Below are 27145 nucleotides of genomic sequence, written 5' to 3' on the forward strand. Positions count from 1 at the left end.
AGGGTTTTTTTTTTTATTTTTTTTCAGTTGGAATATAAATATTTTCCCACTTGCCTGAACTTTTAAATTCACAGATATGTAATTTCTTGTATTTCTCAAATTATTCTTGTGGCAAAGTTCTTGTCAGATTTAATATCATATTAATCAGAAAGCACCACATCGTGCATGCAAAGAAAAGTTAAAGCCTCGACATATCTAAAGACCAAACCATTCAAACGAGGACAATCAAAGAATTAATCTATTTACCCTCCGTACCTCCAATCAGCTGCCTTAAAATTGCTTAATTTTAACATGCACGATGCCATGTAAAATTGCTTAATTTTAACAACTTCAGATCATTTCTATACTCTTAAAAAGGCATTTAAACAAATTGACTTGGCCATAACTTAAAAAAGAGTAAAATATATCTCAGATTTAGCAAATTTAGACAAATTAATGGCATGCTTTGTCGACATGAAAATAATTTTCTTTTTTTTTTTAACTACTGATTTCCCAGTCTTGTTGCAAACCAGAAACTAGTATCACTCTAATTTGGTCTCAAAGAAAGAAACAATCTGCAGATGGCTCAAAACTGCAAATAATTCCAAGGAACTGCACCACCAAAATTTATAGAGCAGGCTGTGCCTGTGCATGTTCAAGAAGCTGGCTGACTAGCTTGTAAGTTCGCCCTTGGAGTGCCTTGGTATGGTCTATCAACTGCTCATAACTGGAGAAATATGGTTAAAAAAAAAAATTCATTCAGAGAAGAGTAAATATAAACAAAAGGATTATGGATGGACCACAATCTGAAAAATGGAAGAAGATGCAGAGTGAACATGAAAAATGAGAAAAAAGGGACAAAATAATTATGGAATAATTGAATGAACAGATGGTACAATGTATGCTATCGCTGTATAAGGAAATCTTACACATTGGGATGATTAGGCTCCATAATAACAGTTCCTGTCTTTGAATCAATCTTGGCATCAAGCTTTGAGTTTCGGATAAGATTCACAATCCATCTCTCAGCTTCCTCATAATTTAAATTCAACTTCTCAGCAAGCACCCTTGGGACAGAGGGAAAACCCATTAAAGTTGGCTCAAAATTTAAGAAAAGCAACTAAAACTAACCAAAATATATAAGCTCAAAAATCCTTTATCCAAATCTCATAAGTGTTATTTCCTTTCAATGTAGGGTACTAGAATGTTGCTTAACATGAAAGGGTTGGATGCCCGATGGAAAGTGACAAATGTCCAAGTAATCACTACAATAAGAGATACACTAACAAACCAAGGTGTTCATGTTGTGTGGTTTATGTATGCAAGCCTGCTTTGCAGATGAACATGCATTAAAGATAGAAAGCTTGATTTCATTTAACTAATAACTTCTACTAAAATTTCATAAATTCTCAACATCCAATTAGCAAAAGAATTTTCCCTACTCGGAGTGCCATAGTTACACGAAATCAATTTGCAAACCTGACTTTCAGCCCAATTAAATTTAATATTCACTAAATCTGTCTTTCAGTGCCATTTATTCGTAAGACAAATAAGAATTTTGGACTCCCGAGAGTCAATTATTACATGAAGCTAAATTATAAGTTTGAGTTATGGGAAACCAACTTGCACAGTTGACTTTGAGCCAAGGCAATTTAATATTCAAATGAATCTTTCAGTGTCATTTATTCGTAAGATAAATAAGAATTCTAGATTGCTGAGAGTCAATTATTATATGAAGCTAAAGTATAAGTTTGAGAAAGCAGGAACTTACCCCATGTCAATGCGCTGATGAATTCTACAGTATGTTTCGAAGATAAATAGACGGGCATTCTCAAGGAACTCATCTCTTAATGGTACAGTAGCAAAGTTACCTTCTTCAACTCTTTTTCCAAGGAAGGGATCATTCAATATCACCTACGTCAAAATTAAAATAACTAAATAAATAACAGGGTGTAAACATAAAGCTTGCAATTCAGAAATCTAACTATTGCTAAAGGCATCCAAAAAGATGGTGAACTTCAAGGTATAACATTTTAGCACAATCTTTTGGTAGGAAATATCAGCAATTGTGCGATGTGAGAGCTTAATAAAATCAGTTGGTAGAAAATATCAGAAATCAAACTTACTTCTTCACACTCTCTCATCTTCTTTTGTGCTCCATCAAAGTTATAGTTGACATAAACACATGCCAAAAATTCTGTGATGGGATCTTTGTAAGAGCTTTGCTCCTGCTGGATAACCTTAATAAAATCTTTGAATTGAGGTCTTCTCCTTTTGTTGACAATAAAAGCAGTGGCTAGATATCTTAAAAGATAGGGAGTACTGGTTTGAATGGCATTTAGATATCTGGAAAGAAGTGAAACCAGGTTTAGAAAGGGCAACTAAACAAAAATTGGACAACAGATAAAGCAGAAATGTAAATCCACAGAAAACAATAATGTAAGAACAAAAATGCAAAGTGCAACTAAAAATATTTAAGCGAAATGAGACTTGCTCTGTCTAATTCCAACCATTATCTTCCTTAGGCAATGAAATTCCGACCACAAGCAGTCTAGCAGGCATCTCACCCACTTTTATTGCAATTAGCCTTGAAACTTTGACAAAAAGTTTGGAAAATTATTGGCAGCAGCATGTAACTTCTCATATAAGCAACAATACCATCCAACAAAATTATAGAAGCAATTCAATAAAGTTTCTAAACATTTTTAATTTCAGGGAAATCCTAAAGGGAAGCATCTATTAAAGCAGTAGAAGCTTGATAGAAAAGTAAGTCATCCATACCAGGCAATGCACAAAGGAAGAACAGATAAGCACTATAATTCACATGACAATGTTATACAAAGTAAAATGATACAAATGGTGTTACTGACAACAACAATAATGCCATCAGCAACACCATGTCTGGATATTGACAATCTTCAATCTAAGGATGGAGTACAAACAATAGTAGGAAAATGAAGAGACTATATAAGCAGATAATTTAAGAAATTTGGGCCAGTTGTAAAAGTCACATACTTGTCTTGATTAAACAGATCAATGATCAGTGTTCTTCCATTTTCATGGTTGAAAAAGATGAAGAGGCTCCAATGCATCAGCCATATTCTACTCTGTACTTGGTTCAAGGGTGATGCGAAACTCTGCAGCAAGACAAAATACCCATTAGAAATCAGTAAGCCAATGAATCAAGGAGAAGTAAATTGTTAAAAAACCATATAATCAATCAATCAGGAGAATAACAAAAACCTTAGAATCCACTATTTCTTTCAAGCGATTAAGCTCTTCAAGAGCAATATCCCAGTTTTGCATCAGTATCTCGGCTGCCAGCTTTCCCCACGATGCGCTCAAACTCCTTTCACTGTTTGTGCATAAATCCCTATAATGATACAGATAGTCAGCAGCACCCGAGTAGTTGCCACACTCAAACTGGAATTTTGCATACTGATATAATGCCTCTATCTGATCTGGACCAATCTGTCAAGGAAAAATTCCACCATTAAAATAAATAAATATACAATCTTTCATGAATTTTACAACAAAGAGATTCAATCCACTTAAAATTTTTTGAATCTTTTTAGTCAATTCAAAAAAAAAATTTGCTTTTATTTATGAAAAATTACATATTTTCAAACTAATTTAGAAAACACATAGTATGAGCAAAAAGGGTTTTAAAGGCATCGAAAAAGAACCTAAATTTAATGAAAAGTTAAGGAAGAAAAATAATAAAGAAGACCTGGTAACGATCATGGAGCATCTGGAGATTATAATTTTTATCAGCTCGCAATTCCTGAAGAGCATTAGGGTTTTGCAAGAAAGTGACCAAAGGAGCGGCGGCATCTTCCAAAGCCTTAAGACGAGCGACAACCTCAGCTCTCCTGTCGACCATGTCCTGAGGAACATCATCGGTGTGGTAAAGGCTCTTGTGGATGTCCATAGCGTAGTCAACCATGTTGGTCTTGTTCAAGAGCTCGATCTTCGCTTTCAGGATCTGCTCATCTGGGTGTAGTTTTTGCTCTTGCAAGAATTCTAGCAGCGGAAACACCAAGTGCCTATCCAGGTTCGGAGCAATTCGTGGGGTTAAGTCGTAGCTTGCCATTCCCTCTGCTCTCTCTCTCTCTCTCTGTCTCTGATTAGGGTTTAAGCTTAACGCAGGGTCGGTGGTTGCGTGGCTGATGAAACAAAAGCAACGAACAAAACCAAAGTGAAGTACTTAATATGAGAGCAAAAGAGATTAGGTTTTCCTTTTATAAGTGTTTTCTTGCAAAATACCATAATCGTCCTTGCGATTTGAGAAATATCACTTGCATACCCTTCCTTGTTCTATCATTCATAACGCCGTCGTTTGGGTTTGATTTAATAATGTGATATTTACATAATTAGACAGTTAAATTTTACCTTATTAATATTGACAATGTAAATTGCAAATATATAATATCACATATATATTGTTAAGATTTGATTTTTTTGAATATTATAGTATATTTTCAATTATTGTGCATGGATTCAAAATAAATATTGTGTTTTTTTTGGTCTATATATTATATAATAAGCAGATAAGGAAATATCTTCACTAAAACCAAAAAAATAAAATCTATATAAATTTTAAATTATATAGTGAGAATAAATGGATTATTTTTTATTTGTTTCACGTTTGGATGTCTTGGCCATTGGGAGAGATATTCAAAATATTTTATTTACAATAATTACAGTATAAATAATTAATTATAATTTAAAATTGCTTAAATTTTATTAAAATTTTATATGAATTTAATATTTATAAGTAATAGAATCTTATATAATTTTTTATTATAATTAAATAATTATAAGATTATAATAAAAAAATTACAAGTAATATATTCTCATTCAGTATCTATTGTTTTAATGAGAAGAATTTTTTATCTAAAAGATAAGGAAATAGAAATGGTGAGATTAGAAATCTACTTTTATATGTTTTTTTTAACTTTATTAATTATTAGGGAAAAAAAAGTGAAGACGGAAGACTTTTTTTCAATTAAGTGTTAATTTAAAAAAAAAAGAAGAATAACAAAATAACAAACTTAAAGAGAAATATGAAACGGCTAAAACAGGGGCAATATCGGTAGCCGAAACAACCTCCCCTTCCATCGTTAAGCGAATCGTGAGACAGCCTGTCCTACACCGGGCATCGCAGACACTCACTTCTTACATTAAGCCTTTATCAGTCAACATTTTCATCAATTTCTGTTTGTTAGTGCATATTTGTTATAATTTGTTTGTTTTTCTGTCTGCATATTATCTGTTTATTGCTCAGAAATATGTTTTTAACTGTTCGCGATAACACTGATTACAAGCATTCCCCTCAGACTCTTGTTAAAAAAAACACATTCCCTAGCCTTCCATTTTCTCTCCCCCAATAAAATGAATGAATTTTCAAGGCCAGCAGAATTGTTTGGGAATTGGAAAGCTGCTGGTACTTGTAGTCATGGCTTTAAAAGTTACTTAAACTTTGTATTGACAGTAAATTTCTTAGACAAAGCCAGGGGGGACCATTTAGTATATATTTGTTAGAAAGGATTGCAACTGGAATATGGAATGCAAATGAAAACCTATTGATAGCAGAGGAAATTCTAGCATTGTCAACTCAGAAAATTGAGGGAATGGCAGCTGAAGCCTTAAAAGCACAAGCAGAAGTGACAGAGAACGAAGCTCCTTTTGATATCTCTGCACTGATCGGAAAAACGGTAACAGATAATGGAAAGGATCAGGATCAACCAATGGCTTCTGCTGTTCCTCTTGAGAATTTGATTAAAAATTACAGCTTTATTTCAAGCTCAGCTAGGAGACCCAGAAACAGTGACGCTTGCAGTGGTCGTGCAGCTACGGGATCCCCTATGGTGATACAAGGCACTTGGAGTTCCTGTGTTAGCACTCATTCATGCATCAGGTGCTGACATCAAAGCCAACAACTATAATGATGGAAAGAGGTTCAAAGCGACGAGTTTACAAGTTGGAGGCTTATATCAGGACAGTAACTTAAATCTTATAAGTGATTTATTTGAAATTGATTAGATATTATTTGATAGATAAAAAAAATTTTAAGAGTAAAAGTTTATATATTTTTAAATAGATAAAATCTCTATAAGATTAAGTATAAAAAAATATAAGAGAATTGTAAGATTTTGTAAGATAAATACCCATAAAATTACTAAAAATTTACATATTATAGATATATATATATATTTGAATATTTATGAGTAGAATAGAAAAGATTGAGAAGGTCTACATAGGTATGGTGCATGAGTACACATTGATATATGTTTGTTTAAATTAAGGATACTTCATTAGCTAAAAGAAATTGAGAGGATCTATACGTATTAATTGTTGAGTGCTGATTGATTTGTTTTGATGTAATTCCTTACAATTTGTTGATTTTTTTTCTCATATGTGAATGTAAGTTGGTTGTACCGAACCACTTTACATTATTGTCTTTTGTGTTGATTAATTATTTGATTATATTTTCGCTACTTGGATGATTAATTAATCCATAGCTTTTTAGCTTAATAAGTGGTATTAGAGCTATTATTATCTTAACAAGTGATAAAGTTTAAGATATAGAAAGAGTTAAGCCTAGAGGAACTCGATTCAAGTGAAAAATTCGAGTTCATGTTTTGAGAATTAGTTTGCAAAAAGCTTAAAGACATACAAAAAATGATGATTACGAGACTTCAATTGTAGGTAAAAGCAAGCATATCTAGCATTAAAAGTAATGATTTGATGGAATTTGAGTAAATGTAGAGATTGTTGGGAATAGTGACTCAAATCCCATAAGTGATTTATTTAAGATTGTTAGATATTGCTTGATGAATAAGAAAACTTGCGGAAGAGGAATTTTAAAAGTAAAAGGATTCTTAATAGGTAAATTTGTATATTTATAAATAGATGAAGTCTCTAAAAGGTTAGGTATAAGAAAAAAATATAAAAAAATTGTAGAGTTTTATGGTATAGACACCCCATAAAATTACTAGAGATTTACCTCTTATGAATGTGTATATTTGAATGTTTATAAATGGACTAGATGAGACTGAGAGGGTTTACATAAGTATGGTGCATGGGTGCTCATTAGTATGTATTTGTTTGGGTTGAAAATACTTTTTAAGCTTAGAGGAGATTGAAAGGACCTATTGATATTAATTGTTGAGTGCTTATTAATATAGATTGTATATTTGTAATTTTTTATAATTAGTAGATCTTTTTTTTCATTTATGGATATAAGTCGATTAATTCAAATCACGTTAAATTATTATCTTTATCATAATCAATTGATTGTTTGATTTTTCTTCTATTGGTGTGATTGAATTGGAGCTATCTGGCCTAACAACTTGAAAGTGCGAACAACAAGGAAAAGGAACATATGGGATCCTGAGAGGCACAGGCTAACTGCTATGCAGTGGTTGGTAGCATATGGATTGAGGAAGTCTGGAAGAAAAGGAAAACATGCGGTGTCAAAGGGACAAGATATGCTTGGGAGCATTTCCTCAAGAGTAATGGCTGACATGTGGCTCAGAGCAATGAGAAATCCAGATGCTAAGTTTGCAAAAGTAAATAGATTTTCTAGGAATGATTTCATAATTCTACAAAGAATTCATTGTTGCATCTACATCCATCTTTCCAGGCAAGAAACAATGAAAGAGACTAGAAACTTCGTTGGAGCAGATGGTTCTTTCTTCCCTGCCAGGGTTACAGCATCACCTTTTATTCAGATTTTAAATTTAATAAAGCTTTTCCAAAACGAGATTGATGCAGTTGTAAGTAGCTTTGTTTGAAGACACTTTGTTTTCATTTTTCTCGAATTGGTTGGAACTAATCAAATGCAATAATTCCATTTATTTATGAAGAATTTCCTTTTTTTTATATTCACTTTTAATATTCATCGTACAGCTTGATATCCTGACAAGCAAAATATCATGTTAATGCTTATCAAAAACCATCCTATTGTCAATAATAGTCACAATTCATAGGATCAAACTAAAGTTGTTGGATATATCCCAAGCAATGGAAAATTGCACTAATGGCTGCAGAAAGGTCATATAAAAAAAATGTTCATTTTCAAAGGTTGAAGCAAATCAGATCAAGTCATATATTAGTAATTGCATCTAGAGCAACATGTGCATAGAAACTCAAACAGGAGCTAATGAAAATATTCTCAATGACAGTCTTATCTTACTGCAAAACCAACAACTCTTTATACAAAATGTTAGCATGGCACACCTACAGGAACATGGTGCTTGTAAATCAAAAGCAATCACTTCCAATACTTTTCAATTTCTTTTTATCAAAGCTTTGATCTTGAGTGTGAAAGGAGAACTCTTGATGTGTACTCTTGCCATCAAAATTCTGAATGATAAGATGAAAATGAACAACAAAAAACTCTCAAAACTGGGGGAAATGAGAACAAGAGACATTGATTCAAAACAAAATAAGGACAACCGGTATTTACTTCATTATTCTTGAAAAACAACAGTAATTTGCCTAACATCTCAAGTCCACTCAAATTTAAAGCAGTGGATCCAATTCATATGGATCATCATGGGTCCTGATAAGCTTGTTAATAATAACTTAACAAATTAAACGACACTAATTAGAGGTCGATCTGATGATCATGACAAGGCGGAAACAATCACTAAGTGAAACCACCAGCTTAGGATGATCTACCACTTTCCTGGAAGGAGGAAGTGTTTCGAAAACGAATCATCTCCAACTAGCCCTGCTCCAATTAAGAGCTACATTTAGCAAGTATTCATTGAATTATGGACTTAAACATTCAATATAAAATCCTTACTGCAAAAACCAGAGATACGAATAGGCAAGTTTGGATTTGGTCGTTTTGTTTTCAGGCTGTTTTGAATTTGGATCATTTTATATATATGTTTTGTCAAATTCAAATTATTTTGAGTTCAAATCTTTTCAAATTCAAATTTTAGTTAATTTAAATCATTTTTAAATTTTATATAACATATAGTCATTTTTACAAGTTTTTAGTAATTGATTTAGCTCAAGTTCAAAATTTTTAAATCATCTAATAATTTGAAATACGAGACGATAACGTAATACAAAAATAATACGAATAAAAGATAACATGACTTAAAATTTTAAAAAAATCATAAATAAATTTAATAAAATAAAAAAATTTTATTTTATAATTTTATTTTAATATGAATTATAACATATAATCTTTATATAAAATATTATATAAATATAATATTTTATATGATATAATGATACAAATCATCGAATCTATTCAAGTTTAGACCATTTTAAGAGCCTTTTACTTTATTTATTAAATAGAGTTGACATGCATATCAAGCTTTTTCAAGCAAGTTTTCTGAGGTGGGGTTTACATTGCCCATCTCCTTTCAAATAAAAAGAAACACATGCAAAAGATGGGGTAATTGATAAAAGTAAACGTATCAAAATTACCCACCAAACATTAGGCCGCAAGTATACTGCCGTAACTGAAAGGCAATAATCTGTCAGACTCAGAATTCAGCACAATGATTTATAGGAGAAATTTCTTTCCAATTATCCTTGCAATTAGGACTAGGTAATAGCGTGGCCAATAAGTGGAAAATGATTTTTTTTATATACTAATAAATGAAATCTTAATACAGTTTCAAATGCAAAACATTGAACCAAGTAATGGAGTGACTAATAATAATTTTTTTTTAAAAGAGTAATAATAATAATAATAATAATAATAATAATAATAATAATAATAATAATAATAATAATAATAATCAAAGCGTTTACATAATTTTTTTATTTTAATTAGATAATTATAAATTTGTAATAAAACGATTTATACAAGAAATGTTGCCCGCATAACTTGTGATTATAAAAATTTGTTGATCACCATTGAGGTAAAAAAAAAAATTAATGTCACATATATATATTTTATGAAAAAACTCAACCAATATATTCATAAAATTGATTTGTAGAAAATGTTATTGGATACATCCTTAAAGTCCACAATGGCAGGTATAGATGGAGATATCAATCGATAAAATATAGAGAAGATATTGTATTCTCTATCTTCATCTTTAAATTTTTATATTTTATTTATTTTTGTACTCATATTTGATGGGTATTTCAAATCTAATCTCCATTTAGCGATAATTAATAAGTATAGGTAATTTTTATACTCATAATTTTTAATAAAAAAATAAAATTTTATTTTTTATATTTTATATTTTGATAATTTTTTATAAATATATATTAATATTTTTTTTAAAAAAATTTAATTAATTTAAAATAATTTATATTATTTAATAAAAAATATATTTACTAAATATATATAAATATATATATGTAGCATATAAGTACGGATTAAATACTATATTATCGTCTCATCATATATCTAATAAAAATTTAAAATCATCCACATCCCTAATCTCATACACAAAATATGATATCCTCTCTCATTCCGAAAGGGTTAGGTTTCTCATGACATATGAATAAAATTAGTATCTCTAGCTATAGATCAAACTAATCAGGTAATTATGACATATCATTGAAATTTGACAATTAACATTCATATTTATCATTAATGTGGCAAAGTTATTGTTACTATTAACTTGCAGGTTGAAGAATATATGCCTGACATTAACTACAATTTTTAATGACCTAATTCGGTTAGTTAATCTTCTAACAGATGTGGTGGGAAGAGAAATAAATCACCTACATTTATTTTTATTATAATTTAATATCTTTTATAATAATTCAATCAAAATAATACATATATATATATATAAGGATTCTTGTTCATTATTTATAAATACGAATTTCATATAATATTTTGATGGATATCTTATATAATTAGTTGAGAATGATTTTTATGAAATAATTTATTATTTTAAAAATTATTATTACAATTTTTTATTAATATTAATCTATTTATCTTGTACTCTAATTAAATTGATTTAACATTTAGATAGATTTTTATTGTTAAAGTAGAAAACCATGACTAACAAGATTTATTGACTAAAATTGAATACCATATTTATTATTTTTGGTATAGTTGAATAAGGTCAATATAAGAGAGGAATTAAAACTGTAAACTTGTCTCTCCAACACTAACGTTGACTCTTCAAATTTCTTTAAAAAAAAAATTATTCATATCATATATAAATTTAAAGTCAAAATATGACATGCATAATGATGATGAATTTATGAAACAATTTGATTAACCAGAAGTGATAAAATCTGATTGAATTCAAACATTCATCCGGATCGAATCTGAGATCAAATTCAATTTTATTTGGATCGATTGAAAAAAAAAAGAAAGAAAAGTTAAAGACCCAATTTAAAAAACCAAACTTAAAACAATCTAAAATCAAAGGGGATTCAAAATGAAAAAGTCCAAACTTAAAGTGATCCTAACTCAAACCTGCATTAATTTGAACATGAGATTGATCTAATTTGAAATGCATAAAATTAAAACCTTTAATGACAAAAAAGGGATTGATCAAAGTCGAATGCAATGAACTTGAAACAATAAGTATTAAAATAATTCAAACTTGATATAATTTAAACTCTTAAAAATTCTAACCAAAACTATCCAATTAAATTTACATGATTTGAATGATTTAAACCCTCAATGAATGTCAACTAGACCCGAAATAACTCAAACCTATAGACCTATCAAAAAATTTCAAAAGTGCACAAATTGCCACCTATATGATTAATGTAACTATCAATCAAAAAATCAAAAAATAAAAAAAATAAAAATCAATTCATCTTCTTCATAAACCGATTTGGTATCACCTATTATATTTAAGTTCTTAAAAAATTATCCATGAAGTCTTAACTTATTGGTAATAAGAAGGCTTTAAAATCTTAAAATTTTATATTCAAATCTCATTATATGAAAATTTAATTATTTATTTATATTTTAATTTATTAATTGATTATTAAATAATAATAACTTAATTATTATATAATAGTTGATTATTCAATCCTTGAATTTTTTGTGGCAATCTAAAAGTTTATTTACCCTCCTATCATCCTTTGTTTTCAATTTCTATTTTATTTTTTAATTTTTTCTTTATGTATCCTTCCTTTCCTTCTCACAGAGTTTGTTGATGATTTTGTCCTTGTTTTCCCAATGATTTTTTTTTTTTTTTAATTTGGTGCCCAAACAAATGAAATATACGGGAGGTTTTAAGAGCAGAGTGCCCAGCCGCTAGGTAATTAGCAAAAATTCATTTAGCTAAAAACAAGAAAAGAGAGAAATTATATTTTTCTAAAATTAAAGTCAACTATATAATTAAAATCAAGAGTTACTACATTTTTATTTTTGCTAATAAGCCAACAATTAGATATCAAGTTTTATTTTTACGTTCTGCCATTACACGTATTTGTTAGTAGATTATTTTAAATTGTTCGTTCAAAATATAATGGGATTATATTTGATATATTATTAATGTATTGATTAAATTACATCTTGACACATATTAATAAATAAATTAAAATATTTTTAAGTCCTTAACAATAAATACTCATAAATTTTAAGTATTTAATTGTGAAAAAAAGTAATTAAATCTTAAGCTGTTTTCTTCATTAAAATTTTGGAATATTTTTTGTTAAGGATTACAAAATATTTTTATTTATCTATTAATGAGTGTCAAGATGTGGTTCACTAACAATATATAAATTCAATACACTCATAGTGCATTAAATATAAAATCAAATATAATTAGATAAATTATATTACATTTCTCCAAAATTAATTCACCGAAGATTTCTACCATCCACTGTATATATGTGCAATTGATAGACCAAAAATCACATTTTTATGGAAAATAGGGTTAATATAGAAAAATAGGAAGGGGAAATAGAAGGCTAACAATATTCTAAAAATGCTAAAAATGAAAATGGATTTAAAAAAAAATAATGGAAACTAGAAAAACACAAATGGTGGTCGTATTTTTCAATTGAAATTATTCAATTAATTAATCCTAGTTGACATAAAGTTTTGACAAGTAATTAAGTTTTCATGGCCAAATTGGTAATTTAATTCGACTTCAATTCACAGCCAAATTTTTACTTTAATTCGAGTTAGACCAACTCAACTATTGACTTTATATCTTTGTCATAAAATTTTGCATCTGGATCAACCGTTGACATGGTTAAAAGGCTGCATGAAATAACTATGGGAAGGAAAAAGTTATATTACTCCTATAAAAATGGGTAATTGTCAAATAAAAAAAATCAACTATCTCTTTATTCGCTTGATTTAATAAAGATTAATGGTTTTTAATAATTGATTTAGAGTAATATAAATGAATCTCTGTAACCATAATGGTTTTTAGAATCCTATAACCGTAATTACTATGATAATTATAATAAGCGACTTACCATTATTATTATGGAAGAAGATGTTTGCAGAGGCCCTCTAGGCATAACTAATTTAAATAATTTAGAGGAAAAGAGGACATAAGCATAAATAAAAAGGAAAGAAAAAAATTTTAAATAATTAACAAAATAATATTAAAGACAATTAATTAAACCTGATAAATCGTTTTAATTATCTCAGTTCAAAATGATTAAATTAGAAAATTGCGTCCCTTTCTCTCAAATTTTCTCTAATCTACAAAAATGAAATATATATTTTAATTCCCAATGTATCATTTTTTATATATAAAATGGACATAATCCATGAAAACATAAAAAAAAATTTTAATTCGAAATTAAACTTTTATATCCTCTCTAGAGCTTTTAGTCATTAGACGAAGAAGCTGAAGATCACCCAATATATTAATATATCATCTTTAATTTGCATTATAACATTTTTTATTTCTAACGGTTTTAAAATATATAAAAGAATGGTTAATTAATTGATTTTAGACTGTATAATAAAAATATCAATTTTTAATTTTAAAGTCAAAAAGCAAATTAATTAAGTAAAAATTTTGATATCTTCATTTTTCAAGTTGAAAATTTTAAAGTTGTAACGTCAAATTAATCCTGTTTTTTTTTTTTTTTAACAAAACGAAAAATAAATAAAACTAAATCATTTTCATTGCCTTGAAAAACTTCACTCTCCAAGCATCCGCCGAGAGGCACTCACAAACTAGATGAGATGCTGAAAAGCCTCAAAATCCAACTTCATCTCACAAGCAGATCTATGTCCTCTCAAAATTTCTCCTCCCAATACATGATAAAACCAACATTGTCCTCAGCTTTTGTTTAACTCATGAATGTCATCAATTAAACTATCAAGAAGATGACACGCAATATTAATGTATAATGCATCAAAATCAAATACTCCAAAGTAAATTAAAAAAAAAAAAAGTTCTAAAACATAAATTGTTGTCCATTTTGGAATAGTGTAAGCCTAGTCTAGATGATGCGAGCAATTAAGGACGCCATACATAGACTTTTCGTACGTACTCTTGCACCCGCCACTTCCATCTTCTTTTAAATACCCCCGACAATGAAGCTAAACCATGTCAGGAATTTAAGGGATTGAGAGTTGAGACAGAGGAAGGAAACCAAACCATGAAGTGCAGCAATATCAATCTTAGGACACCCTTCGCCTTTACCTTTTTCCTCTTTTCTTCTCTCATTCTCTCGGCTTGCTCTCAATCTGAGGGTATATATTATTTCTCTCTTATGCTTTCTTTCTTTTATTTTTATCTATTTATTTATCTTTTAAAATAACATTACTGCAACATCATCATTTCTATTATATATTTTTTACTAACTTATATATATATATATATATATGCTATTTTCTTGCTTTGATTTGCCTTCACATCTTGTCTTTCTTTTTTCTTTTTTCTCTCATACTTATTTTTTCTCTTGCTAGAAACCCATTATATGAAATCACATTGCTCGTCTGTTATCTATTATCCTACTTGATTACTTTGCTTGTTAGAAATTTGAAAGAAAAGAAAATTGAGTAATCGAACAAAAAGTGACAAGATTAAAGTAAAATACAATGAAGTTATAAATTTCATTTTTAGCTAATATATGAAAGTTGCTGATACTATTGTTCATTGGGATAAAGGAAAAGCAAAAGCAGTATTAATTCACATTTTCATTTCTCTTACACTTTTGTTGACAATAACTATAAATTGGCCTTTGATTATTCAAAGATTTTTAAAATTTTGGACTTCGGACATTTTTATGAAGCTGATATATTTTCTTTTTATTTTGTGTTTCATGTTCAAGATAAGCTATAGAATATAGCAGCTAATTGTAACAACATATATTAGAATTTTATATATTTAGAATTCATGAAATCAGAAATAAATTTCTCTTACTAAACTATGGGGTTGGGGGGGGGGGGGGGGGTTTGGGACAGATCATGAATTTAATTACGACGAAGCATCAGGCAGGGGGCCATCGCGTTGGGGCTTACTCAAACCAGAATGGAAAAATTGCAGCATTGGACGACAGCAATCTCCTATAAATATTGAAAATTTTCAGGTTCGTTCTCAATTGGGAGATTTGCAGAGGAACTACGCATCAGCTTCTGCTGTTTTGAGGAATAGGACCGAAGATGTTGCGGTAAAAATATATATATAAACATTGTCTGTTTTCCACTTTTCCTGTCTTCTTTTTTTGGCAACCCATCCTTACTTGTACAAATTGTTGAAAAAATTTTGATATTCCTCAGGTGGTATGGTTAGGGAATGCTGGAAGCATTACTATAAATAGGACTGTTTATACAGTGGATAACTGTCACTGGCATTCACCTGCTGAGCACACCCTCAATGGAATTAAGTATAATTTTTCTTGTTATTTTCTAATTGCCTTTTTCATTCAAAAAATTCAATTCATTTGTACTGAAAGGAGAGCACCGTTTCTGTTTCTCTTTTCCTCTAAAAGAAATGTTTATATATACTTTTGTTTACAGGTATGAGTTGGAGATTCACATAGTTCATAGGAGTGCTCAAAATCAGATTGCGGTTGTTGCAATTCTTTACCGATATGGCTCGCCTGATCCCTTCATTGATAGGGTCTGTCAACCTCTTATTTTGGTTTTTTTTTTTTTTTGATATAGAATCTCCTTCACCTGAAATGAAAGCGTTTTCATGATAAGTACAGTGACAGTTAAATTTTACAGTCAAAGTGCCCAAGGGACACCTAGTGATGGAATTTAAGGTTTCATATAAAAATTCTCGAATCCAAATCTTGAGATGAATAATAAGATGAGATTTAAGCAAATGAATCGAAAGCTTCTTTTTCTTATGTTGATTGATATAATTTTCATGTTATATAGTTAATATCTTGGGTTTGGTTTTTAGTTATTGCTTTAATTAAGTTGGTTTTGTTCATGTTCTTGCATGGTTTCATAACAGCTGTTTGGCTCCTTAAAAACTCTTACAACCGAAGACAGACCACTGGGGTCTGTTAATCCAGAAAGCATTGACTTTCCTGTCAGAAATTATTATCGATACAAGGGTTCACTTACAACTCCTGCCTGCTCAGAGGGTGTGGTTTGGACAGTCTTCCAACAGGTCTTTCGCTCAACATCGCTGTTGACCGCCTCTCAACTCCTTTTCCTATATTGTATCGTTGGATTAATGTTTCTTAACTTATATATTGTTATCATCTTAATTATAAAGGTCAAGACGGTCTCCCATTCTCAAGTTGATGCATTAAAGCGTGTCCTTCCTCCTGTAAGTGTTTCTAAATTGAGTCAAATTTCTCATTTACTGATTATGAGTTTGAAATTTTTTATATGAAACTTGAATTTTCTTTGTTGATTTCTTCCTTTTTTTCTTTTTCAGCAAAACAGAAACAACGCAAGGCCAACCCAACCACTGAACGGAAGACCTGTCTTACTGTACGATCCACCAAGGAGGGGTAATTAAGACTTGAAAACCGATGATTGATGAACCCATATAACGATATTTACACTCTTTATATAAAGGAGTGCTGTCTGCACTTAAAATAAACTGATGAACCAAATAAATGATGTCGAATAGCTAAATATATTTGTTACAGACGTTTCTACCATGATCTAAATAAAATTAGTTCTTCTCTCCCTTCTTTTTCCAATCACTATATTTTGATTGCAGCAATAATGCTTAATTCTTTAGCAATGAACAAATTATTGAATTTGATTCTTGTAGTTCTGGTAATACGCTTATCAAAGATACCTATTTAATAATGTATTAACCTTCCAATTATAATTACGCATTCATTAAAAAAAATGATACATACATTTATGTTGCTAATAAAAAACTTGGTTTGAATATTCTGATATTAACTCCAAAATCAATATAAATCAAACACAAATTCCAATAAATATTAAATTGCAGCTATTCTGATCACCAAAAAAAAAAAAAAAAAAGATAAGAGAGAGAGAAAGATTAAAATTATTAAAATTATATTGTATAATCGAGTATTATACTCTTCCCATTTTTCCCTGTACATTATAAGATTTTCTGATTTCAAGATGCATTTCAATTATAATTATTTTTATTATAATTTTATAATTATTTAATTGTTATAATTAAAAATATAAAAAATTTACAGTTTATAAATATAAACTTCATATAAATTTTAATTAGCCTCGTACAATTCTAAATTTTTGAATTGTGATTATTTAATTATAATGCGATAATTATAGATAATCAGCATATTCTCTCACTATTTCTGCAACGATAATAAAAAACATATGGGCTAAAGAAAAATAAAGGGCCTCGCTTGAGACAAAGGCCTTACACGTATTAAGTACAATAAGAAAATAAAAAGTCCAATAGGAGTAGAAGGCCCGCAACAAGCGTGAGCAAAAATTTCAGAACTAACAACACATGGGCCCTATGGACCAATAGAACATCACAAGTGAAAACTGCGTACAAACTTGGCATTGACTCCAAAATACAAGGGACAAATTCAAACGCTTTTTCAAGCTTTATTATCATTATATATTATTGCTATCATAAACAAACCAAAACTGTTATTATATTTTCCATTAACCTATGCAATTAGGTATTTCAAAAATCAAAGATTTTCCAGAAACTTTGGAAAATAAAAAATATTTACAACTTTTAGATCTTCTTAATTATGGAAGATAATTTTTAAAATATCTCTATAAGAGAGACAAGATTTTGCAAGAAAAACTAAAAAATAATATACCATTTTCTTGGAAAAAACAAGATATTGATATTATCAAATAAATAAAGTCAGATCTTATTTATATTCCTAAAATTTATTTATTTAAATAAAAAGATTTATTAATATTAGTACCAAATGTCTCAGAAGAATATTGGGGTTTTGTTTTAAAAGTTAAAGTTCAAAATAATGAACTTATTCGTGATTATAATTTTAGAAAATTTAAACCAAATGAAATAAAAGTATATCATTTTTGAAAAAAAATTATTCACTATAAAAAATGCAATAACTCATTTTCATATTTATTTTGCACCTGAAAATTTTATAATAAAAACTGATAATCAAACTGTAAGAGATTTTCTTAAAAATAAGAAAATAAAAACTAATCCAAAAAAGATTAGATCATATAATTTTTTTATTAATATAATTTTAAAATTGAATTTATTAACGAAAATAAACGTGTTCTTGCATATCTTCTCAGCAAACCTAATGGACAAGGCAAAAAGCCTTTTAAACAAAAAGAAGAATGGAGAACAATTCAAAAGAAACAACAAAAGAAGCATACTAAAAAGGTTACTTCTTCTTCCTCTTTTCAAAATCCTAACTCGGGATTTATACTATTTGTCTATCCACCCAGAGGATATTTAATCTAAAATATTCCTTAAAAACATTATTATCAATTTCCCCAACTTGCATTACAACTAGTATTGCAGCAACAAATTTTATCTCAATTTGCTCATGATCCTAACCAATGGACTCCTATTTGATATTCTCAAATTGTCAAACAAACAAAAAATCTGTTAACACCTCCAAAAATACTTGGTATAGAAATAAAAGATTTTTATAACTCTGATCTTAATACAAAGACTTATAATCTTCTCAGTAATATTTGAAAATCCTATCTTCTTGAAAATAAATCTCAATTTAGAAAAGAAATGACCAAATTAGTTAAATTTTTAGTTAACCAAACAAAAAATCAAGCTCATCTTGATGAATTGGTTTTCAAAAATCTTTGTTCATCAAACTTGCTAAAACAACAAGATATTGATTTCTTTATAATAGAAGAATACCAATATAATCTTGATGAAATAAACAATTTCCTTGATCTATGTGAATATTTCTCATGCAAAAGTTCTCCCAAAATAGTAAAACTAAAAAAGGTTTTATTATTTGAAAAAGCAACAATATTCATACTAAAAGAAATATTTCTACACATAAACAATTCAATTACTCTTCTAATAAAAAAACTGTTAAAAGAAAAATTCAAAGAATACTATTTTTCTTCCTATTTGGAAACACCAGAAATAGGAGAAGATTTTCCTAAAATCAAATTCAAAATTGATCATGATCCTTTTAATATAATGAGTATTGATTTAGGAATTGTTGGTTAAATCATAATATAAAATTTTTCCTTTAATCATCTCAAATATTTTCCTGCTTTTATCAAATCAAAATTTGTTAATTTTGTAAAAAATGATCAATATTTTTTTCTATATTCATTTCAAAATCACAACTCTTTTAAGACTATTTCAAGGAGAAAGATTTTTTATACCCTACTAGATTTCGAAAATGCAAAAATTAATTTTTGGTCCTCTAATTGAACAACAATTAGATTCCATCGAAATACCATAACAACTAGAGAATGTTATCAAAAAATTCTCAAAATTTTCATCAATATCAATTTCAAACAGGAATCATAATGATACAATATGCCAAATCCCTAATGTATGAAGCTACTCATCCTAATTAGCCAAGAATTTCCATACAAACAAATGGAAGAAGGATAATAAGATACAAATAGTAAATTTACAAATAGTAGATCGTGGTAAAAAAAAATAGGTAAAGTTTCTAACGAAGAAATTGAGATTTACTAAGATTTTCAGAAATGTCTAATCCAAATATTATGGAACAACATTTACCTCACTTAATAAAAGATGAGATAAAACAAACAGAACCAAGGCAAACATCCTAAAGTTCTAATAATTTCATTATTGAATCTCTAAACAAGAGAAATGTTGCTACAAGAGAAACTTATTTAAATTTATCAAAAGCCCCAATATTAGAATATAAAAAAACCATAGATGATTAGGCACAGTTTATGTCTATTACAATAACCTACTACAAAGACTCTTAAGACAAAGAAAAAATTTTAAGTTCCTATCTAGGTTCGGAGCAATTCGTGGGGTTAAGTCGTAGCTTGCCATTCCCTTTGCTCTTTCTCTATGTCTCTAATTAGGGTTTAAGCTTAACGCAGGGTCGGTGGTTGTGTGGTTGATGAAACAAAAGCAACGAACAAAACCAAAGTGAAGTACTTAATATAAGAGCAAAAGAGACTTTTATATGTGTTTTCTTGCAAAATACCACAATCATCCTTGCGATTTGAGAAATATCACTCGCATACCCTTCCTTATTCTATCATTCATAACGCCGTCGTTTGGGTATGATTTAATAATGTGATATTTACATAATTAGACAGTTAAATTTTATCTTATTAATATTGACAATGTAAATTGCAAATATATAATATCACATATATATTGTTAAGATTTGATTTTTTTAATATTATAGTATATTTTCAATTATTGTGCATGGATTCAAAATAAAATATTGTGTTTTTTTTTGTTCTATATATTTTATAATTAGCAAATAAGGAAATATCTTCACTAAAACCAAAAAAATAAAATTTATATAAAACTTAAATTATATAGTGAGAATAAATGGATTATTTTTTATTTATTTCATGTTTGGATGTCTTGGCCATTGGGAGAGATATTCAAAATATTTTATTTACAATAATTACAGTATAAATAATTAATTATAATTTAAAATTGCTAAAATTTTATTAAAATTTTATATGAATTTAATATTTATAAGTAATAGAATCTTATATAATTTTTTATTATAATTAAATAATTATAAGATTATAATAAAAAAATTACAAGTAATATATTCTCATTCAGTATCTATTGTTTTAATGAGAAGAATTTTTTTATCTAAAAGATAAGGAAATAGAAATGGTGAGATTAGAAATCTACTTTTATATGTTTTTTTTAACTTTATTAATTATTAGGGAAAAAAAAGTGAAGACGGAAGACTTTTTTTCAATTAAGTGTTAATTTTAAAAAAAAAGAAGAATAACAAAATAACAAACTTAAAGAGAAATATGAAACGGCTAAAACAGGGGCAATATCGGTAGCCGAAACAACCTCCTCTTCCATCGTTAAGCGAATCGTGAGACAGCCTGTCCTACACCGGGCATCGCAGACACTCACTTCTTACAGTAAGCCTTTATCAGTCAACATTTTCATCAATTTCTGTTTGTTAGTGCATATTTGTTATAATTTGTTTGTTTTTCTGTCTGCATATTATCTGTTTATTGCTCAGAAATATGTTTTTAACTGTTCGCGATAACACTGATTACAAGCATTCCCCTCAGACTCTTGTTAAAAAAAACACATTCCCTAGCCTTCCATTTTCTCTCCCCCAATAAAATGAATGAATTTTCAAGGCCAGCAGAATTGTTTGGGAATTGGAAAGCTGTTGGTACTTGTAGTCATGGCTTTAAAAGTTACTTAAAACTTTGTATTGACAGTAAATTTCTTATACAAAGCCAGGGGGGACCATTTAGTATATATTTTTTAGAAAGGATTGCAACTGGAATATGGAATGCAAATGAAAACCTATTGATAGCAGAGGAAATTCTAGCATTGTCAACTCAGAATATTGAGGGAATGGCAGCTGAAGCCTTAAAAGTACAAGCAGAAGTGACAGAGAACGAAGCTCCTTTTGATATCTCTGCACTGATCGGAAAAACGGTAACAGATAATGGAAAGGATCAGGATCAACCAATGGCTTCTGCTGTTCCTCTTGAGAATTTGATTAAAAATTACAGCTTTATTTCAAGCTCAGCTAGGAGACCCAGAAACAGTGACGCTTGCAGTGGTCGTGCAGCAACGGGATCCCCTATGGCGATACGAGGCAGTTGGAGTTCCTGTGTTAGCACTCATTCATGCATCAGGTGCTGACATCAAAGCCAACAACTATAATGATGGAAAGAGGTTCAAAGCGACGAGTTTGCAAGTTGGAGGCTTATATCGGGAGAGTAACTTAAATCTTATAAGTGATTTATTTGAAATTGATTAGATATTATTTGATAGATAAAAAATTTGTAAAAAAAGAATTTTAAGAGTAAAAGTTTATATATTTTTAAATTGATAAAATTCTATAAGATTAGCTATAAAAAAAATATAAGAGAATTGTAAGATTTTGTAAGATAAATACCCATAAAATTACTAAAAATTTACATCTTATAGATATATATATATTTGAATATTTGTGAGTAGAATAGAAGAGATTGATAAGGTCTACATAAGTATTATACATGATGAGTACACATTGATATATGTTTGTTTAAGTTGAGAATACTTCATAGGCTAAAAGAAATTGTTGAGTGCTGATTGATTTGTTTTGATGTAATTCCTTATAATTGGTTGATTTTTTTCTTATATATGAATGTAAGTTAGTTAGACCGAACCACTTTACATCACTATCTTTTGTGTTGATTAATTATTTGGTTATATTTTCGCTGCTTGGATGATTAATTAATTCATAGCTTTTTAGCTTAATAAGTGGTATTAGAGCTATTATTATCTTAACAAGTGGTAAAGTTTAAGATATAGAAAGAGTTAAGCCTAAAGGAACTCGATTCAAGTAAAAAATTCGAGATCATGTTTTGAGAATTAGTTTGCAAAAAGCTTAAAGGCATACAAAAAATGATGATTACAAGACTTCAATTGTAAGTAAAGGCAAGCATATCTAGCATAAAAACTAATGATTTGATGTAATTTGAGTCAATGTGAAGATTGTTAGGAATAGTGACTCAAATCTCATAAGTGATTTATTTAAGATTGCTTGATGAATAAAAAGACTTACAGAAGAGGAATTCTAAAAGTAAAAAGATTCTTAATAGGTAAATTTTATACTTACAAATAGATGAATTTTCTGAAGGATTAGGTATGAAAAAAAAATATAAGAAAATTGTAGAGTTTTATGGCATAGACACCCCATAAAATTACTAGAGATTTACCTCTTATGAATTAGTATATTTGAATGTTTATAAATGGACTAGATGAGACTGAGAGAGTTTATATAAATATGATGTATGGGTGCACATTAGTATGTATTTGTTTGGGTTGAAAATACTCTTTAAGCTTAGAGAAGATTGAAAGGACCTATTGATATTAATTGTTGAGTGATTATTAATATAGAATTGTATATTTGTAATTTTTTACAATTAATAGATCTTTTTTCTCATTTATGGACATAAATCGATTAGTCCGAATCACGTTAAATTATTATCTTTGTCATAATCAATTGATTGTTTGATTTTACTTCCATTGGTGTGATTGGATTGGAGCTATTTGACCTAACAACTTGAAAGTGCGAACAGCAAGGAAAAGGAACATATGGGATCCTCAGAGGCACAGGCTAACTGCTATTCAGTGGTTGGTAGCATATGGATTGGGGAAGTCTGGAAGAAAAGAAAAACATGTGGTGTCAAAGGGACAAGATATGCTCGGGAGCATTTCCTCAAGAGTAATGGCTGACATGTGGCTCAGAGCAATGAGAAATCCAGATGCTAAGTTTGCAAAAGTAAATTTCTAAGAATGATTTCATAATTCTACAAAGAATTCATTGTTGCATCTACATCCATCTTTCCAGGCAAGAAACAATGAAAGAGACTAGAAACTTCGTTGGAGCAGATGGTTCTTTCTTCCCTGCCAGGGTTACAGCATCACCTTTTATTCAGATTTTAAATTTAATAAAGCTTTTCCAAAACGAGATTGATGCAGTTGTAAGTAGCTTTGTTTGAAGATATTCACGATAGTAAATACACTTTGTTTTCATTTTTCTCGAATTGGTTGGAACTAATCAAATGCAATAATTCCATTTATTTATGAAGAATTTCCTTTTTCTTATATTCACTTTAATATTCATCATACAGCTTGATATCCTGACAAGCAAAATATCATGTTAATGCTTATCAAAAACCATCCTATTGTCAATAATAGTCACAATTCATAGGATCAAACTAAAGTTGTTGCATATATCCCAAGCAATGGAAAATTGCACTAACGGCTGCAGAAAGGTCATATAAAAAAAATGTTCATTTTCAAAGGTTGAAGCAAATCAGATCAAGTCATATATTAGTAATTGCATCTAGAGCAACATGTGCATAGAAACTCAAACAGGAGCTAATGAAAATATTCTCAATGACAGTCTTATCTTACTGCAAAACCAACAACTCTTTATACAAAATGTTAGCATGGCACACCTACAGGAACATGGTGCTTGTAAATCAAAAGCAATCACTTCCAATACTTTTCAATTTCTTTTTATCAGAGCTTTGATCTTGAGTGTGAAATGAGAACTCTTGATGTGTATTCTTGCCATCAAAATTCTGTATGATAAGATGAAAATGAACAACAAAAAACTCTCAAAACTGGGGGAAATGAGAACAAGAGACTTTGATTCAAAACAAAACAAGGACAACCGGTATTTACTTCATTATTCTTGAAAAACAACAGTAATTTGCCTAACATCTCAAGTCCACTCAAATTTAAAGCAGTGGATCCAATTCATATGGATCATCATGGGTCCTGATAAGCTTGTTAATAATAACTTAACAAATTAAACGACACTAATTAGAGGCCGATCTGATGATCATGACAAGGCGGAAGCAATCACTAAGTGAAACCACCAGCTTAGGATGATCTACCACTTTCCTGGAAGGAGGAAGTGTTTCGAAAACGAATCATCTCCAACTAGCCCTGCTCCAATTAAGAGCTACATTTAGCAAGTATTCATTGAATTATGGACTTAAACATTCAATATAAAATCCTTACTGCAAAAACCAGAGATACGAATAGGCAAGTTCGGATTTGGTCGTTTCGTTTTCAGGCTGTTTTGAATTTGGATCATTATATATATATGTTTTGTCAAATTCAAATTATTTTGAGTTCAAATCTTTTCAAATTCAAATTTTAGTTAATTCAAATCATTTTAAAATTTTATATAACATATAGTCATTTTTACAAGTTTTTAGTATTTAGATTTAGCTCAAGTTCAAAATTTTTAAATCATCTAATAATTTGAAATACGACACGATAACGCGATACGAAAATAATACGAATAAAAGATAACACGGCTTAAAATTTTAAAAAAATTATAAATAAATTTAATAAAATAAAAAAATTATATTTTATAATTGTCATAACGTCTAGATCCGGGGATCTATCGCTAGACATTGACTTTCAGAGAGTCGCCACCAACCTTTTTTGTCTAGGTGTAATTGGTCACCTAAAGAATCTGTCCTTTCAGGGAACACCTAAAATTAAGGGTCATTAAAATAATAGGTTCAGGTTTACTAACCAGAACAGGGTTCGGGAGTTCGGTTACGTGTGAGGAAGGTTATAGCACCCTCACAACGCCCATCAAAAGATGGTATCAACTGAAATTTGTGTTATCCAATGAGCCTTAAAATTTTACCAAGTAATTAATTATTAGAAATTTTTTTCAATTGACTCTAATACTTTTAGCAGAAAATTGAGAAAATTTCTTCACCTCAAGAGTATGCAAGAAAAAATTATTGTTTCACTTGCAGAGGCTCCGTCGTCGGATCAGTTAAAGAAAAACCAAAATAAAAATCAAAATAGAAAGGAAGGAAAGAATGATTTTTTTTGTGTAGGAAAAATTGATACTTTCAACTTTTCCCAAAAAATATTTTTTTTGAAATTTATTTTTAAGGAAAATTGATACTTTCAACTTTTCCCCAAAAATATTTTTTTGAAAATTTATTTTTAAGGAAAATTGATACTTTCAACTTTTTTCCAAAAATATTTTTTTGAAAATTTATTTTTAAGGAAAATTGATACTTTCAACTTTTCCCTAAAAATATTTTTTTTTTGGAAATTTTCATTTTTATTTAAAGAAAATAGAATAATAAAAATAGAAAAATAAAGAAAAGTAAAACAAAAATAAAAATAAAATTAAGATAAAAAGAATATTAAATAAACCTAATCTAATAAATAAATAAACAAAAAAAAAATTCAAAAAAAAAAAAACCTGGAGCGGCTCGGATCGGGGCTCGGCTCGGCTCGGCTAAAGGAAGAGAGACGGCTCGGGGGGCGGCTTGGGAAGCTCGGCTCGGCTCAGCTCGGAGGGGGACTGGCACGCGCGGGTCAGGAAGCGGGTCGACGCTCGGGTCGGGTCGGGTCACGACAAAACGCGCGGATCCTCTGGGTCACTTAAGGCCAAAACGACGTCGTTTTGAGAGGGTATAAAAGGCACTTCCCTCTGTTTTTTGGCAAAACGCTCCTCCCCTCTCTCTCTCTCTTCTTTTTTTTTTCCTCTCCCTTCTCTCTAAAAGGCCGAAGAACTCCGGTTGAAGATTCATCGAATTTTGGGTTTTGTCACCGGAATTTGGGTTTTTTTGCCGGAAGTTCGTCGGAAGTTCACCGGAAGGTCACCGATTTCTGGGATTCTTTGTCGAAAACTGGGCAGATCGTCGAAAACTTCAAGGTTGGCCGAAATTTTCATCGAAAAATTTAAACTTTGTCGAAAACTTCACCGAAATCTGGAATTTCCAGAAATTCCCAGAAAAAAAATCGTCAAAAAGCTTCAAAATTTTTTTTCTCACTCCCAGAACACTCCTAAACCTTTTCTGAGCTCTCTGTACGCCCCTATTCTCTCAATCAGTAGCTTTTGCTTACTATTTTCTATGTGTTCTTCATTCTGTTCCAGAGGTCCCTTTTATAGGGATTGATCAGGAGTTCCTGATCAATCCAATTCCTCCTTAGACAGGAATTCAATCTTTGAATGCAACTGGACTCCTCTGATTGAATTCCCATTCACAGTGGGATTCTTCAACTTTTAATCCCAGCCCTCAAAAAAAGGAAAATAATAATAATAATAATAATCGGATAAATAAAAAAAATCAGATAAATGAATAAAATAAAATTAATAGATAATTAAAAAATAAAATAAAATAAATCCAAAAATATTA

At 29.4% G+C, this 27145-nt stretch overlaps 2 protein-coding genes across 2 annotated transcripts; one reads left to right on the forward strand and one right to left on the reverse strand.

Moving 5' to 3' along the window:
- Nucleotides 1–360: 360 nt before the first annotated feature.
- Nucleotides 361–4188, reverse strand: LOC111295145 (eukaryotic translation initiation factor 3 subunit E-like). Its single transcript, XM_022888528.2, has 7 exons — nt 3710–4188; nt 3223–3450; nt 2995–3116; nt 2106–2325; nt 1751–1893; nt 909–1046; nt 361–706 (listed from the first exon to the last, which is right to left on the reverse strand). The coding sequence occupies exons 1-7, from the start codon at nt 4070–4072 to the stop codon at nt 607–609; spliced, it is 1314 nt and encodes a 437-aa protein (XP_022744263.1). The 5' UTR covers nt 4073–4188; the 3' UTR covers nt 361–606.
- Nucleotides 4189–14405: 10217 nt separating this feature from the next.
- Nucleotides 14406–23745, forward strand: LOC111295283 (alpha carbonic anhydrase 4-like). Its single transcript, XM_089742987.1, has 10 exons — nt 14406–14605; nt 15320–15525; nt 15635–15741; nt 15875–15977; nt 16320–16478; nt 16587–16640; nt 16752–16827; nt 21772–21896; nt 21991–22183; nt 23531–23745. The coding sequence occupies exons 1-10, from the start codon at nt 14512–14514 to the stop codon at nt 23743–23745; spliced, it is 1332 nt and encodes a 443-aa protein (XP_089599113.1). The 5' UTR covers nt 14406–14511.
- Nucleotides 23746–27145: the final 3400 nt, after the last annotated feature.

Source organism: Durio zibethinus, chromosome 14 (assembly GCF_047325235.1).
Source record: "Durio zibethinus cultivar Kanyao isolate XHJ-2024 chromosome 14, ASM4732523v1, whole genome shotgun sequence".
Lineage (NCBI taxonomy): Eukaryota > Viridiplantae > Streptophyta > Magnoliopsida > Malvales > Malvaceae > Durio > Durio zibethinus.